The sequence below is a fragment of the Melanerpes formicivorus genome, unplaced genomic scaffold (genome assembly GCF_026170545.1).
Source record: "Melanerpes formicivorus ecotype bairdi unplaced genomic scaffold, bMelFor1.0.p_v2 SCAF_112, whole genome shotgun sequence".
Lineage (NCBI taxonomy): Eukaryota > Metazoa > Chordata > Aves > Piciformes > Picidae > Melanerpes > Melanerpes formicivorus.
Window position 1 is genome coordinate 14447 of NW_027142464.1, and position 17297 is coordinate 31743.

The 17297-nt window shown below is 57.5% G+C and overlaps 1 protein-coding gene across 1 annotated transcript in view; it reads left to right on the forward strand.

Annotated features, from left to right (window-relative positions):
* The first annotated feature begins 3420 nt into the window (after window positions 1–3420).
* CRHR1 (corticotropin releasing hormone receptor 1) overlaps window positions 3421–17297 on the forward strand; it is a 49702-nt gene continuing 35825 nt past the window's right edge. The window contains exons 1-2 of the mRNA XM_068167021.1: window positions 3421–3547; window positions 16353–16437. Of these exons, the coding sequence (XP_068023122.1) occupies window positions 3503–3547; window positions 16353–16437 (130 nt within the window). The 5' untranslated portion in view covers window positions 3421–3502. The remainder of the gene's footprint in view (window positions 3548–16352; window positions 16438–17297) is intronic.

Below are 17297 nucleotides of genomic sequence, written 5' to 3' on the forward strand. Positions count from 1 at the left end.
TTCCCCCTGATATAGAGGGAAGGAATTATCCTCTTGTCCCTGGCAGGTGATGCCTTGACTATAAATAGTTGATGCTCGCTCGTCCTTGCCCCCAGTCACGCCACACTGGGGGGGCTTGGGAGATACAGAACTGTAGAATTGGCAGGGTTGGGAGGGATCTCAAGGCTCAGCCAGTCCCAACCCCCTGCCATGCCCAGGGACACCTCACACCACAGCAGGTTGCTCACAGCCACCTCCAGCCTGGCTGCAAACACCTCCAGGCAGGAGGCTTCCACCACCTCCCTGGGCAACCTGTGCCAGGCTCTCACCACCCTCATAGGGAACAACTTCTTCCTCACAGCCAATCTCAGTCTCCCCACTTCTAGTTCTGCTCCATCCCCCCCAGTCCTATCCCTCCCTGACACCCTCAAAAGTCCCTCCCCAGCTTTCTTGGAGTCCCCTGCAGATCCTGGAAGGCCACAATTAGGTCTCCCCGGAGCCTTCTCCTCTCCAGCCTGCACAACCCCAACTCTCTCAGGCTGTGCTCACAGCAGAGCAGCTCCAGCCCTCTGCTCATCATTGTGGCTCTTCTCTGGACACCTTCCAGCACCTCCAGATCCTTCCTGGCACAGAGGCTCCAGAACTGGCCCCAGAGCTCCAGGTTCCTCATGGGAAACAACTTCTTCCTAACATCCAATCTCAATCTCCCCACTTCTAGTTTCGCTCCAGCCATTGCACATCTCCCACTCGCTGGCCATGGGCAGGCTGAGATGGCCAAAGACAAGCCCCAGGGGGCTCAGCATGACAATCAGCTCCCCTGTGCTCCCAGCTGCAAAGTGCCTTCTGTGCCCTGGGGTGCACAAAGCTCTGAGCATCCCCCAAAAGCAGAGCCTGGAGCTGCCCCCCTAGAGCCGTGAAGCACTCAGGGAAGAGGCTGAGTCCAGGCTGCAGGAGCCTTCTCAAGCCTCTTCTAGCACATCTTGCCTTTTCAGCTGGGATTGTTGAAGGGGTGGCACAGGGGTGGCTCTGGAGTGTGTCTCATGTTGTCACTTGTCAGAGGTGAGGATGTTAAGAGACCTAAGAAACAAGGAGTGTCCTGAATTTGCCAGAGCTTTGCATATTTTCAGGCTTCTTGGCCAAAGCAAGGATGCAGTTGATGAAACCCAGCTAATGCTGGGAGATTTCTGCCTGTGCTGTTTATTCCCTTTGATCACTGGGCCAGGAGCATTTACCCTTTGGGCTCTGGGGTGGCTTCGCTGGTTGCAGCCTTTGGTGGGCCTTGGTCCAGCAAATGCAAGAAGGACTTTGCCCACCTCCTGCCTTCTCCCACACTTCAGAAAGTGGCTCAGCAAAGATGGATGGAGGCTTCAGCTGCGAATCCATCAAAGGACACTGCCCTCCTATTGATCTGTCTGCAACATGTCGTGGTCTGCAGCTGCTCCCAGAGCCTGTGGCTGTGGTCAGGATGAAGAGAGGAGTGCGCTCCAGCACCCCATAAGAGGCTCTTGGTGGATGCACCAGCATCAAAGGGAGGGGAACGTGGTCCAGCACCCCATAAGAGGCTCTTGGTGCATGCACCAGCATCAAAGGGAGGGGAACGTGGTCCAGCACCCCCATAAGATGCTCTTGGTGGCTACACCAGCATCACAGAGAGGGGAGCATGGTCCAGCACCACCTAAGATGCTCTTGGTAGCTACACCAGCATCACAGAGAGGGGAGTGTGGTCCAGCACCCCATAAGAGGCTCTTGGTAGCTACACCAGCATCACAGAGAGGGGAGCATGGCCCAGCACCCTATAAGATGCTCTTGGTTGCTACACCAGCATCACAGAGAGGGGAGCATGGCCCAGCACCCCATAAGAGGCTCTTGGTGCATGCACCAGCATCACAGAGAGGGGAGTGTGGCCCAGCACCCCATAAGAGGCTCTTGGTAGCTACACCAGCATCACAGAGAGGGGAGTGTGGCCCAGCACCCCATAAGAGGCTCTTGGTAGCTACACCAGCATCACAGAGAGGGGAGCATGGTCCCGCACCACATAAGAGGATCTTGGTAGCTACATCAGCATCACAGAGAGGGGAGCATGGCCCAGCACCACATAAGAGGCTCTTGGTGGCTACACCAGCATCACAGAGAAGGGAGTGTGGTCCAGCACCACATAAGAGGCTCTTGGTGGCTACACCAGCATCACAGAGAAGGGAGTGTGGTCCAGCACCACATAAGAGGCTCTTGGTGGCTACACCAGCATCACAGAGAAGGGAGTGTGGTCCAGCACCACATAAGAGGCTCTTGGTGGATGCACCAGCATCACAGAGAGGGGAGCATGGCTCAGCACCCCGTAAGAGGCTCTTGGTGGATGCACCAGCATCACAGAGAGGGGAGCATGGCTCAGCACCCCATAAGAGGCTCTTGGTGGATGCACCAGCATCACAGAGAGGGGAGTGTGGTCCAGCACCCCATAAGAGGCTCTTGGTGGCTTGGAGGCATGGCAGAGACTCTCTAAGGTCTGAGGCTGGGATGAGGGGAGGTAGAGTCCTATCATTAGCCCCAGGAGCATCCTCCAGGCTCCCCTGCACCATGTGCTGCTGCTCCCCATCCTCCCTAGGACACATGTCCCCCAGAACAGGGCTCCCCACGTTTATCAGTTCAAGCCCCCCTGTTCCTGCCCCTTGCCTCTCCTCCTTCCACCACCACCCATAAAAAACACCCCCCCAGCAGCAGCCCTCTCTTCTCAGTGACTCCAGGTCCCCCCACTATGACTCAGTGCCCCCAGCACAGCCCCAGGAAGCTGCTCCATCCACCTGCCCCAGGTCCCTTCCTTGTTTCAGGAGCATCTCCCTCACAAGGAAGGGCTGAAGACCCTTCCACCCCTATGAGGAGGAGAAAGGGGCTCTCCCCTCCCTCCATGTTCACCTTAAGAGGTTGTAAAGGGTGGTGGCAGGATGGGGAGCACCCCTCTCCCCCCAGTCCCTCTGCCAGAGCCATGGAGCCCCCAGTACATTGCAGCCCCAGCCCTGTGGATGCAGACCCAGGAGCAGGGGCTGCAAAGTGGGACAGGTAGGGGAGCAGAGTGGGGAGAGCCTGGGCTGGGGGTGGGGGGCCGGGGGGGGTCCCTGGGGCAGGGGAAGTTTCTGCCGCTAAAGACGATGAAGAGAAAGAGGGCGAAAAAATAGAGTTGGAAGGCACTAAGGAGGTGGAGGAAGGAAAAGGGGAGGAGGGAAAGGAGGAGGGAGAGCGGGGGGGGGGGAGTGGGAGGCTGGTGGGGAGGGCTGCAGCCCATCGCCGGGCGAGCTGGAAGGGGGAAGCCGGAGAATCGGCTCGGAGGGAGGTTATAAAAGGCAGGAGCAGGTCGCTGAGCGAAGGGGAGGCAGAAGGTACCTGCCCAGCCCTGCGCACCCCTGCGGGACCCGGACACGCTCCTGACACCCAGCCCAGAGGATTTTACCCGCGACGGCAGCAGGAGCCCAGCAGGAGCGGGACCGGCGCCAGCCATGCCCCGGAGCGCTGGGCACAGGGGGAGTTAAGGATGGTGCTCAGCCTACGTTCTGCCCTCCTCCTCCTCCTGCTGCAGGTAAGATGCTTTTCGGTCCTCTTCTCCCTTCCTTCTGCCATCCCCCTGCCCCCTGCCCCGCTCGCCCTCCCCGCAGTCACTTTTCCCTTTCTTGGGAGGAAGGGAAAAGTAGAAGGAGAACCCAGCACACAAAGGGCCCTCCGAAGAATCCCTCCAACAGAGGCGTAGGGACCTGGCGAGGACTCAGGATGCCCAAAAGAACTGGCGGGGAGGGGGCTGAAGGCTCCTGAAAGGTGGCGGGGTGGGGGGGAGCCTGCAGGCAGATCCTGCCGAGAGCAGCCCAGCTCAGCCTGCATCGCACCTCCCAGCGAAAGCAGCTTGCCTTCGGCTGCTGGGGAAGGGGGGGGTGACGATGGATGGGGACGACACAAACGCAACGCCAAATTGTAGCCCTTTTAACTGACCTCCTAAAGAAATCTCTCCTTTCCCTCCCTCCCTCCCCACCCCTCCAACCCCCCTCTCCAACACCTGCAAAGCAGAAGTCTTCCCTCTCTACCCTGCTGGCTGTGGCAGGGCTAATTTTGCAGCTCTGCACAAAATGCAAATGCTTTGTCAGAAGCAATATTCCTCCTCCCTGAGGACTCATCAAGAAGGGAAATACTCCCAACCCCAAAGCATGTTTAAACTCCACCCCACCCCCCCCAAACCCTGGGGAAATGAAGAGACCCAGAAAGCCTCCACTCAAATCTCATTTGCCCGGAGCTGTGCAGGGCAGTTAAACACAATGACAAACAGAATGAAGCCTCCGTGCCAAAGAGGGTTTAAAAGACACCCAGAACCAAGGGGGACTTTGCCTGGCTCTCTGCAAAGCGCTGCCTCAGTGGCCCGCTTGTGCCTGCAGAGTTAAAGCAGCAGAGGAAAGCAGGAGAGGGTCAGCCCTCCCCGCTGGCACTGCCGTGCTCTGCACCCCACAGCCTGGCTCCTCGCTGTGCATTGCCCGCGGGAAGAGCAGGGAGCGGTGGTTAGCTGCACCTCTGGGACAGGAAAGTTCTCACCTAAGCGATGCAGAAGAGCTGGGATGCACCCAGAGTGCCACTTGGGGCTGCCCTGCAAAGCTGCTTTCTCCTAGAGCTGCACATCCCCTGATGCTGTTTGCCAGCAGCTCGGGGGGTGTTGCATTCCCCAGGTCAGGTTTGGTTGGGTTCTGATGTAAGAAATGGTGGTGAGGCAGGGCAGGATCTCTTCCCCTCCCCAGTTCAGGTCCTCCGTGGTCAGTAAGTGGGGACACTGCCAGCAAAGCTGCAGGCTTGGCACACCAGGGGCAGGGTCTGGGATGGGGACAAGTCAAGAGAGCCTGAGAGCTCCTGTGGGAGCAAAAGGTGGTCAGGGGGGGGACAAAAAGCCAAAGGAGCTGAGACACAGCTCCCATCCTCTGCTAAACCTCCTCAGGCTCAGGGGTTTCCCTAGCCAGCCCTAGGTGTTCCCCAAGGATTCCTTGGGAAGATCAGGAGGCCAAATCCTTACACAGACTCTGGAGTTTGACAGCAAAACCATCCCTGGGCTGGGGCTGGGACCAGGAGGGGGGCTCAAAAACCAGCCCAAGCAGAGAGAAGTCTCTCCCAGGCAGCTCCATAAAGAAGCACCCAAGCTACAACCCAGCCCTCTGCAGCCTTTTCCTCTTAAGCCCATGCATGCCAAATTCAGTTCCTTTCCCAGCACAACCCCAACCCTCTCCTGGGGACAGTGTGGGCTAAAGAGCCATGACAATCCATCCTTAAGTGAGCACAACCCTGCAGCCAGGCAGCCCCCAGCAGTGTCCAGCCTGCAGGTGCAGGGACCTGCAGCAGTCCAGCTCCAGCAGAGCTCAGCAGGGACCAATCTCTGCTGCTTGGGCAAATTGTGCAGCCTGCAGCTCCCTGAGCTGGCACAGCTAAGGTGTTCCACATGCATCTGGCCAGCAGCTGTGGTTTGGAACGGATTTGGCCACCTTGCCTGGCTGGGCAGGCATCCCTTGAGGGAGGGAGGGAGGGAGTGGGGGGAGAGTGTGTGTCAGGCAGACAGACAAGGGGACAGGCAGCCAAACTTGCTGCAGAATGCTCTGGGGCAGCCTGCAAGTCGTTTGAGGCATTGGAATGGGCTGCCCAGGGGGGTGGTGGAGTCACCATGCCTGGAGGTGTGGGCTTGGCACTCCGGGATGTGTTTTAAGGGCCGAGGTGCTCTGAGGTTGATCTTTCCCAAGCGAAACAATTCTGTGACTTAAACGAATGAAACACGTGGTGAGAGGGAAGGAAAAGAAAGAAAGAAAGAGAGGAACAGTTCAGCAGCAGCTCTGTCAGGACCTGATGACATTTCTGGGGCTGAGGAAACAAAAACCCTGTTTGCAAAAGCATCTGATGAAAACAGAACCCCAAGCCAGCAGTCGGTGCTGGGGGTTGGGGTAGCTTCCCCTCACCACCTCCAGCAAGCCCCAGATCCATCCCTCAGCCTTTTTGCTGCTCAGATCCTTGTGTAACAGCCACAGAGCTGCCAGGAGCAGGACATGCTGACCCTGGGGGTCTCTCCCAGCCCTCTTGGTTGTGGGTTTGAGGTTTTTTTTTTCCCCCCTTCCTTAAAAGCTGGAGTTGATTCAGAGTGTATGAAATCATCCCCCTGGTTTCACATCTCCAGTGGAGAAGTGAATGGAAATGGCACAGCCTGTGCCCAGAATAGCTGCTCTGCCACCATAGGATGAATATATAGCAGTCAGTGAGCAGAGCCCTGCTCAGCCCTGCCCTGGAACACAGCTCTGCCCACCAGAAATCCTGCACAGGGCTGGCCCAGAACTTTGTTGCACGCTGGGGTCGAAGCCTGCAGCGCTCAGAGAGGCTGCATCTGTGAGATCTTTTGTCTTGAAGGCCAGCACTGGGCTTCAAGGGGAAAGGACAGTCTCTTGGCAGGGGGTTCCCTCCAGAAGCAGAGCCCAGGAGCTGTTGTCCAGTGCTTGACAGCTGCCACTCTTCTTTGAAGACGGTGTAACACACCCAGAGGCCATCTGTTGTTTTTCCTTCTCTTCCCTAACTGTATTTTGAGCTAATAGAGATCCCTCCTTCTCTGCAGAGCGTCCTGCTTTAGCAGTGAGTCACCCCCCCCCACCACCAGAACCAGCCACAGAATCACAGAGCTCTCAGGGTTGGAAGGGACCTCAAGGCTCAGCCAGTCCCAACCCCCTGCCATGGCCAGGGACACCTCACACTACAGCAGGTTGCTCACAGCCACCTCCAGCCTGGCTGCAAACACCTCCAGGCAGGAGGCTTCCACCACCTCCCTGGGCAGCCTGTGCCAGGCTCTCACCACCCTCCTGGGGAACAACTTCTTCCTCACAGCCAATCTCAATGTCCCCACTTCTAGTTTTGCTCCATCCCCCCCAGTCCTATCCCTCCCTGACACCCTCACAAGTCCCTCCCCAGCTTTCCTGCAGCCCCCTGCAGATCCTGCAAGGCCACAATGAGGTCTCCTGGGAGCCTTCTCCTCTCCAGCCTGCACAACCCCAACTCCCTCAGTCTGTCTTCACAGCAGAGCAGCTCCAGCCCTCTGCTCATCCTCATGGCCCTTCTCTGGACACCTTCCAGCACCTCCAGATCCTTCCTGGGACAGAGGGTCCAGAACTGGCCCCAGAGCTCCAGCTGTGGTCTCAGCAGAGCGGAGCAGAGGGAGAGAATCACCTCCATTCAGAGGGCAGAGAGCAAAGGGCCATTTGCAGATCATAACTCCTCTTCCACCCTGCAATCCTGCACAGCTCACCCTGGGAAGGGGCTGGCAGGTGCATCTTTGGGGTGGCCAAGCTTTTCCCCAGCTGATAAACAGAGGCAAAAGTTACAGCTGGGCTCAGTGGCGGGTGCTCAGCCCCAGGGTATGACCCTAAAGAGGTGATGGGTGAAGGGGTGTGCTTGGGGCAGCTGAGATGTGAATCTGGGGCAGGCAGCTGGAGCAACCAGATCTCCAACCCCCAGCTGGGAGCAGCTGTGAATGCACACAGGTCCTGCATGCACAAGCCACAGGAGAGCTGAATGCAACCACCTCAGAGAGCCAGCCCTCTCCTGTGCCTGTGTCCATCACTCCTGCTCTGCTTCAGCAACCTTTGCTCTGGCACATCCACATGCCCCCAGACCCTCTGAGCCACACAGTGGGCCCTTCCCCAGCTTGGTTGTGCCTTTAGCTTCCAATATCCAAATGCCATTAGTCCTTCTTCCCCCCCCTTTTATTTTTAACCTGCCCCCCTCCCCCTCCCCAGTCCCTGCTGCCTTTGCTAGATAAAGGAAGGCAGGATTCTTCATGGCAGGCAAGTGAAACCAGAGCTTAATCCAAGGGAAACCTTTAATTGCTCATAAATCAGGTTTTCCAGGGCACTCATTTAGCCCTGATTGATATTCTTTTGTTAGGATCTGCACCCAGCGTGCTCACAGAGAGACTCCCAGCAGCAGAAGCGCTCACACCAAAGCCTCTTGGCTGCACACCGCAGGGCCTGGCCCTCTGATACAGCTAAATCCATTAAATCACAGAGTTTGATGCCAGATGAAGGCGTCCTCAGTGCCTGCTCTTCCCCCTGAGTGCCGTCAGCCACAGACAATCCCCCTGTGGTCCTTGCTTTGAGCATCGTTCTGCTGCCTGCGCTGTGCCTTGATGCCTTGACGCCAGCAGGGCTTCTGATGTGGCTTTGCACGAAAGCAGTGAGGGAGCAAGGGGGAGCTTGGCAGGAAAACAGAGGTCTGGGAGAAGCCTTGAGCTCAGGGGACAGCACAGCAGGTCCCTGGCAGGGCCTGAGTCCTGTCACCTTCAGCACAGAGGGCTGCAGAGGGCGTCCTTCGTGTGCCAGATGCCGCTCAGGGTTTCATTCATGGCTTGACCTGAGGATGGGGCACATCCAAGTGAAAGCCCTCAAGGTTGGAGGTGATAAGAAGCTCACCAGCTGCACAGGACAGTGCCTGGAAGACAGGGGAGACAAGGGCAAGGGGGTTGCCAACAGAGGAGTGAAGACGGGGGACAGTGGAGTCTCCTCTGGAGACTTCAAGCCCTGTCCAGATGCGCTCCTGTGTGACCTGCCTGAGGTGCGCCTGCTTTGGCAGGGCAGTTGGACTCAGTGATCTCCAGAGGACACTTCCAACCACTACCATTCTCTGATTCTATGCCAGGGAGGGCATGGCAGGAGGGGCTGGAGATACCCTGGCTACCTCCAGGCACAGCTGAGGGGACAGCTCTTTCAGGCAGGCTTTTCACTGCCAGCTCCAGCCCCCAGCGCTGCTCTGTGCCCTCCCTCCCCTCCACTGATGTTCCTCTGCCATCCAAAGCTGGCATCCAGCTCTGCTAATGCTCATTGTATTTAACACCCAAAGTCTGGCACCTCTTGCTGCAGGCTGAGAGCCAAAAGCAGGCTCTGTCCCAGCCTAACACCCTGAGGAACCTGGGTGAAGGTACAGGGCAGAGACCGCGCTCAGCCTGGCCCCTGCCCTTGTGGCTCAGGGGTTTCTTTGGAGATCCACAGAATGCATCAGGTTGGAAGGGACCCTCAAAGGTCATCCTGTCCAACCCCTCTGCAGCCAGCAGGGACACCTCCAGCTAGTTCACAGGACCACATCAAGTCTGATCTTGAATGTCTCCAGGGACAGGGCCTCACCCACACCCCTGAGCATCCTGTGTTCCACCACCTGCACTGTGCAGAGCTTCCTCCTGATGCCCAACCTGAATCTCCCCAGCTCCAGTTTCAAACCATTGCCTCTCATCCTATCCCCACAGCCCCTTCTGAACAGTCCCTCCTCAGCCTTCCTTTAGGTCCCCTTCAGATATTGAGATGCTGCTCTGAGGTCTCCCTGGAGCCTTCTCTTCTCCAGGCTGAACATAGAATTATAGAATCAATGAGGCTGGAAGAGACCTCAAGGATCATCAAGTCCAACCTGTCAGCCAACACCTCCTGACTACTAAACCACGGCTTCAAGTGCCAAACATCCTCAGCTCTCTCAGCCTGTCCCCACAGAGGAAGTGCTCCAGCCCTCTGATCGCCTTTGTGGCCTCCTCTGGCCCTGCTCCAGCAAGCCCATGTGTTCCATGTGCTCTGCTATGCTCTGGTGAGACCTCACCTGGATTACTGTGCCCAGCTTCTTGGTTTGGGTGTCTCCTAGCTGGACACAGTGCTGCAGCTGAGGTCTCACCAGAGAACAGCAGAGTGACTTTCCACCCCAAGTGTCACAGTGGGCAGCAAGCCCAGGGAGCAGAACTGATGGGTTAGAAAGGTCCCTAGAGCAAGGACAGCCCCAGGGTGGCTGATGTGCACAGAATCACCCAGGTTGGAAGAGACCTCAAAGACCATCAAGTCCAACCTGGCACCACAGACCTCATGACTAAACCATGGCTCCAAGTGCCACATCCAATCCCCTCTTGAACACCTCCAGGGATGGGGACTCCACCACCTCCCTGGGCAGCACATCCCAATGGCTAACAACTCTCTCTGGGAAGAACTTTCTCCTCACCTGGAGTCTAAACTTTCCCTGGCACAGCTTGAGACTGTGTCCTCTTGTTCTGGTGCTGGGTGCCTGGGAGAAGAGACCAACCCCCAGCTGGCTACAACCTCCCTGCAGGCAGTTGCAGAGAGCAAGAAGGTCTCCCCTGAGCCTCCTCTTCTGCAGGCTAAGCAACCCCAGCTCCCTCAGCCTCTCCTTGTAGGGCTGAACCCCTCTTCCAGGGGTTAGCCATCAGCAGCCATCAGCCCTGCTCTCCAGCTCTGTGCAGAGCCATGGCTGGTGCTGCTTCCTCCTGCCAATCTCTCCTCTCCCCAGCCACAGCCCCCTTGGCACTGGGAAAGCCAGGCCCCAGAGCTCAGATTGCTCATTAGGCCAGGAGCCATGGAGCTCACTGCTCAGCGCTGCCAGCCCTGCCTGCCACCCAGCTCCCATCTTGTCTGAGGCAGGAGGCTATCAAGGGTGGGGGCCACGCCTGCCTCTGGGTAGCAGAGAGCAGGAGCTGATGTGAATGTATTAATTAATATCTGTGGAGTGCTCTGGAGAGGGAAAGCACTGCAGGGAGCCATTAATTCCTAATTGCTATTAATTGGATGCTGCTGCTGGGTCAGTGGCAGGTCACAGAGGCTGACACCAGGAGTGATTTGGCTGCTCACAGCCAGACCAGCAGCCAGATCCTCAGCCTCCTCATCATACAGAGCTGCCACAATCTCTAATGTCTCCCTGGAGCCTTCTCTTCTCCAAGCTGAACATAGCATCTGGGCTGCAGCTCCTGGTCCAGGGGACCTGCCACTCTCTGCCCCTCACACAGGGACAGGGAGAGCCTTGATCAAAAACCTGGCATTGCATCAGGACAGCAGGTCAGGGGAGGTTCTCCTACCCCTGTGCTCTGCCTTAGTGAGGCTGCATCTGGAGTACTGTGGCCAGTTCTGGACTCCCCAGTTCAAGAGAGACAGGGAACTGCTGCAGAGAGCCCAGCAGAGGCTACAAAGATGCTGGGGGGGCTGGAGCAGCTCTGTGAGGAGGAAAGGCTGAGAGCCCTGGGGGTGTTGTGCCTGGAGAAGAGCAGCCTGAGAGCTGGTTACCATAGGATAGGATAGGATAGGATGGGATGGGATGGGATGGAATGGAATGGAATGGAATGGAATGGAATGGAATGGAATGGAATGGAATGGAATGGAATGAACAAGGTTGGAAAAGACCTTTGAGCTCATCAAGTCCAACCTCTCACCCAGCACCATCTGATCAGCTAAACCATGGCACCAAGCACCTCATCCAGTCTCTTCCTAAACACCTCCAGGGATGGGGACTCCACCACCTCCCTGGGCAGCACATTCCCATGGCCAATCTCTCTCTCTGTGAAGAACTTCTTCCTAACACCCAGCCTAAGCCTCAGGCAAGTGCTGCCTCAGTTTCCCTTCTGGGACAGCCTGGACTTGGTGTGGTGTGGGACACAGACTGCAGCTGGTGTTTGCCATGTGAGGCATGCAGCAAGCACTGGAGCAGAGTCAGGTTTGGGGGTCTGAGCTATGCAGTGAGGACTGATGAGAGGCAGCTGATCCCACTACTGGAGACTTTGGGGTGGTAGGAAGGAGCCTGCTGCTCCAAGAAGTCCAAAGGTAACCCAGCACCATCAGTGTCTGCTGCGATGCCACCATGTGTGTAAAACAGAGACATCAGCAGAGCCTGCAGAGGGGCTGAGGTAATGAGGGCTGATGGGGGAGAAGCTGCTGCCGTTGCGGGGACCCACAGAGGCCATGCTGCTCCCAGCAGAATCGTGGAGCCCGTGGGAGGGAGCAAGTCCCCCAGGCTGCCCAGGAGCTGTGTGCCAAGTGGCTGCCTCCAGAGAAGCAGATTGCTGTTCTCAGCCCTGCAGCTGAACGCTCAGCTGAAGCCCTCCAGGGTTTTGGCAGCCAGAGAGAGGTCACCGAGGTGCTCTTCACTGCAGAGCACGACTTGCCATAGCCTGTGTCAAAGCAGGGCCAGGAGGGCAGAGGGACACAGCCCCTCCCTGGCCTGAGCACGTTTCAGGGCTGTTGAGGCACTGTTGGCTGCAGGCTGGCCGGGCTGGGACCTGCTGGGCACCATGTGGCATCTTACGGCAGCGAGGCTCCGGCAGGAGAGGCTCTTCAAGGACAGAGCTTTGACCTCCTTTCTCTGCAAAGGCTGGAGAGGGCTTGGAGCAACCTGCAAAGGGCAGACCAGAGGAGAGCCCAACTGCTGCCAGGGTACCAGCTCAGGATGCTTTGGGCTTCTGCAAATCCACCTGCAGCTGCCCCCTTCCCGAGCTCCTCGAGCCGGGGCTGGTGGCGGTGGGACAAAGGCTCTGCCGCTGCCAACAGCATTGGCCACGAGGCAGGGGGACAAGACCCAGAGCCTCATAAAACAGTTGCCAGAGCTTGTTGTGGTTTGGGGAGCCCTTTCCCCCTTTCCATTTCCCTTCTGTAGCTCTTTCAGCTCATTTACAGAGCCAGAGACTGCACTCCCTCCATCCATCCATCCCCTCCCCTCTCGCTGTAGCTTGGTCTGTGGTGCTGCTCGGTGCCAAGACCTCTCCCTGTGTCTGGAAGGAGAAGGGGCACTGCCAGCTTGGAGCAGGCTGGGACTAGAGAGACAGATCCAATTAACACTTGAGGGCCTGGGCAGGTAGGAAACCCTCCTGGCCCCTTTTGGGAGACCCTTTCTGTTCCAGAGTCACCAGGTCTGGTGGGCAGCAGCACAGGGGGAGCTGAACCCTCTACCCTCCCCTACCCCAGCCCTGGAGTTTGTGTGGTCTCAGCTTTCAGCAAAGAAACCCAGGAGGTGCCTGGCTCCTGCAGGACCAGCACAAGAGGACCCCCATGCAGCACCCACACTTGGGGCATGGTTTTGCTGCCAGCTCCCCTGTGCCATCTGGAGCAGCCATAACAAGGGAGCTATTCTCAGCTCCGTTTATCTGTCTGCCTGACATTGCTCTTGCTGTCAAAAGCAGCTTCCCCAGGCAGTAAATAGTTGTTTGGAAAAGAGCAAGTCGGGTGCTGAGCTCGTCTCTGTGTCTGAACAAATCCTGCTGATGCTTTGGGGAGGCTCAGGGGAGTGCTGGAAGGGAGCAGCAAGAGCAGCCAGTGCCTGTGGTATGCCTAAAGAGCAAGAGGAGGAGAGTCTGCTCCCTACCCAGAGAGGTGCTGAAGGCAAATGGTGCTTGGGAAGGGGGATAGGAGTCATAGGATAGGATCCTTTTGGCTTAAGACTATGAAGTCCAACCACTCTCTAACTGTACCTGGTGCTAAACCATGTCCCTCAGTACCATCTCTTCTAAACACCTGCAGGGATGGGGATTCAACCACCTCCCTGGGCAGCCTGCTCCAGGCTTTGATAATCCCCTCCCCAGCACTGCTGCCCATGCTGCTTTGGATGCAGCCCAGGACATGGAGGTTTCTGGGCTGGAGGCACACATTGCTGGCTCATGTGGAGCTTCTCATCACTCAGCACTCCCAAGTTCTTCTCCACCCAGCCTGGATTTGTGCTTAGAGTTGCCCCAACCCATGTTGCAGGACCTTGCCCTTGGTTTTGTTGGCTTGGGCCAACCTCTTCAGCCTGTCCAGATCCCTCTGGATGGATCCCTTCCCTCCAGAGCGCTAACCACACCACACAGCTTGGTGTTGTCAGGCACTAGGCACCTGCCTGGCTGGTGGAGAAGGTGAAGGTTGTTGTTCACTGTATTGGCTCAGTGCAGGATGCCATCTGAGCCCACCACCATGGGAAGCTGACACACGGCCTGCAGGTAGAGGAGGCTGCAGCCTTCCCTGCCTCCAGGCTCTGGTTTGAGCTCCCAAGGGGTCTGTGTGTGCTCCTGTCTCAGGGCAAGGCTCTGCTGTTGGGTCAGTCAGCAGGGAGCACCCCTCCAAGGGCTTTGCTCAGTCCTTGGTGGGTAGGCTTGGGGTGAGAGAAGTGCAGTTCAGCCTCACCCATCTGACCTCCCTCCCCTGAGCCCATGCCACTGTGTCATCCCTCTCTGAGCTGGAGGAGAAAGCAGGCAGCTGCTCTGTAGAACTCTCTGTTATATACAACAGCAGCTCCTCTTCTTCCCACATCTGCCTCCCTGGGGAGCCCTACCTCTACCAGCCCTGCCCCTCACCCATCCCCCATCTGCAGCTGCCTTACTCAGTGTTAAATTCCCCAGAGTGCTGCAAAGGCACAAGGATCATAGAATCAAGCAGGTTGGAAAGGATCTCAGAGATCATCAAGTCCAAGCTGGCACCCAACACCTCCTGACAACTAAACCATGGCTCCAAGTGCCACATCCAAGCCCCTCTTGAACACCTCCAGGGATGGGGACTCCACCACCTCCCTGGGGAGCACAATCCAGTGGCCAATCTCTTTCTGGACAATCTCTCTCTTCTACCTAACATCCAGCCTGAACCTTCCCTGGCACAGCTTCAGACTGTGTCCTCTTGTTCTGCTGCTGCTTGCCTGGCAGAAAAGACCAACCCCCACCTGGCTACAACCTCCCTGCAGGGAGTTGCAGAGAGCAAGAAGGTCTCCCCTGAGCCTCCTCTTCTCCAGGCTAAGCAACCCCAGCTCCCTCAGCCTCTCCTCACAGGGCTGTGCTCCAGACCCCTCCCCACCTTTCTTGCCCTTCTCTGGACACCTTCCAGCAGCTCAACCTCTTTCCTAACCTGAAGAGCCCAGAACTGGACACAGGACTCCAGGTGTGGCCTCAGCAGTGCTGAGCACAGGGCAGAAGGACTTCCCTGCTCCTGCTGGCCACACTCTTCCTGATGCAGGCCAGGATGCCCTTGGCCTTCTTGGCCACCTGGGCACACTGCAGGCTCATGTTCAGCCTACTATCAATCAGCACCCCCAGGTCCCTCTCTGCCTGGCTGCTCTCAGCCACTCTGACCCCAGCCTGTAGCACTGCCTGGGGTTGTTGTGGCCAAAGTGCAGCAGCCAGCACCTGGACTTGTTGAATGCCAGCCTGTTGGCCTCTGCCCATCTGTTCAGCCTGGCAAGGTCCCTCTGCAGAGCCCTTCTGCCCTCTAACAGATCAACTCCTGCCCCCAGCTTGGTGCCATCTGCAAATTCACTGATGATGGACTCCATCCCCTCATCCAGATCATCAATAAAGATATTGAACAGGCTGGGGCCCAGCACTGATCCCTGGGGCACACCACTGGTGCCTGGCTGCCAGCTGGCTGTGGCACCATTCACCACCACTCTCTGGGCTCAGCCTGCAGCCAGTTCCTCACTCAGCTCAGAGTTGCTGCTGTCCCAGCCAGGGGCTGACACTTGGCCAGGAGTTTGCTGTGGGGGATGGTGTCAAAGGCCTTGCTGGAGTCCAGGCAGACTCCATCCACAGCCTGCCCCACATCCACCAAGAGATCAGCAGACAGCTCCTGGGCAGTGCTCAGTGGGGGTGTCAGTGTTTGCAGACAAGCCTTTCCCCTGAATCAAGGCCTTCAGCCCAGAGCTGGCTGGCTGGGGCAGTGACCTCCTCAGGGCTGTGTGTTTGCATCTTGCCCTGACAGCTTAGGAGGCTGTGATGTTAATAAGGGATTGAAAGCCTGAGCGCGGTGCCAGGCTGCTCCTGCTTCCCCCTCCCTGCTCTCAGGATGCAAAGATGCTGAAACTCCAAGGGGTGATTAAATTGCTAACCAGCAGAAGCCCCAGCTCATGGCAGGGGCTGTGCAGGGCTGGAGGGTGGTTTGCTGAAGGGGCAGTGTTTGGGGCAGGAGGGGATGGGTAGGCGGGGAAGAGACTGGAGAAGAGGAGGCTGAGGGGAGACCTCATTGCTGTCTATGACTCCCTGAAAGGAGGTTGGAAGCAGGTGGGGGTTGGGATTTCTTCCCATGGAACAAGTGATAGAATGAGAGGAAATGGCTTGAAATTGTGCCAGGGGAAGGTCAGGTTGAAGATTAGGAACAATTTCTTCACTGCAAGAGTGGTCAGGGGTGGGAACAGGCTGCCCAGGGAGGCAGTGGAGTCCCCAGCCCCGGAGGTGCTCAAGGAACCTGTGGCCATGGCACCTGGGGACGTGGCTTAGTGGCATTGGTGGTGTTAGGATGAAGGCTGGGCTTGACAGGGTCTCTTCTAACCCAAACCATTCTGATTCCATGAAAGAGCAGAAAGCATCAGCCCCACAGCCCCAGGCTGCACCAGCCAAGCTCCTCTGGGCTGGGAACCCATCCTGCAAGCAGGCTGCAGGTCCTGCAAGCAGGCTGCAGGTCCTGCAAGGACCTGCAAGTCCCTGGTGCAGCCCTGGAGGGGGGCATCCACCAAGGCATGGCCAAGCTCAGATCTGATCCACCTGCTGCCACGTCCAAGGAGGGGCTGGGGGCTAGGGAAGCTGCACCTTGCACATCCTGACCCTGCCTGTGCTCTGCTCTCTCCCCATGCAGGTGCTTCTCCTTTGGGACTGGCAGGTTGCAGCCTCCATCCAAGAGCAGTACTGTGAGAGCCTGCCAGCTGCCACCAACCACACAGGTGAGTGACCTCTGTGCCCAGCCCACCCTCACCATACCCAGGGGACCCCAGGGCAGCAGTGGCTACAAGAGGGTGTAAGGGGTGGTCTCTGTGCTGCTCTGCAGCTGCCTGGCTCTTTTCTGGTGGGAGATGGGATGTGCTGAGGGATGTGCTGGGCCTGCACTGCAGCCCCTTGCTGGCTGCTCTGGCAGCCTCTTTGCAGGCTTGGGGCAGGTAGGTGTAGAGAAAAAGGAAGGTCTGTTGGAATGGGCTTGAGGGGAAAGTGGACAAAGAGACATCAAGCCAGCCCCTGCTCCCACAGTGCTTGTTCTCTGCCATGTTGCTCAGGGACACCAGGACCTCTGTCCCCTATAGAGTAGAGTAAACCAGGTTGGAAGAGCCCTTCAAGATCATCAAGTCCAACCTATCATCCAACACCACCTAATCAACTACACCACAGCACCAAGCAGCCTATCAAGTCCTGAACACCTCCAGGGGTGGGGACTTCACCACCTCCCCATGCAGCACATCCCAGTGGTCAATCTCTCTCTCTGTGTAGAATTTCTTCCTAACATCCAGCCTAAACCTCCCCTGGAACAGCCTGAGACTGTGTCCTCTTGTTCTGCTGCTGCTTGCCTGGCAGAAGAGACCAACCCCCACCTGGCTCCAACCTCCCTGCAGGGAGTTGCAGAGAGCAAGAAGGTCTCCCCTGAGCCTCCTCTTCTCCAGGCTAAGCAACCCCAGCTCCCTCAGCCTCTCCTCCCAGGGCTGTGCTCCAGACCCCTCCCCAGCTTTCTTGCCCTTCTCTGGACACCTTCCAGCAGCTCAACCTCTTTCCTAAGCTGAGGAGCCCAGAACTGGACACAGGACTCAAGGTGTGG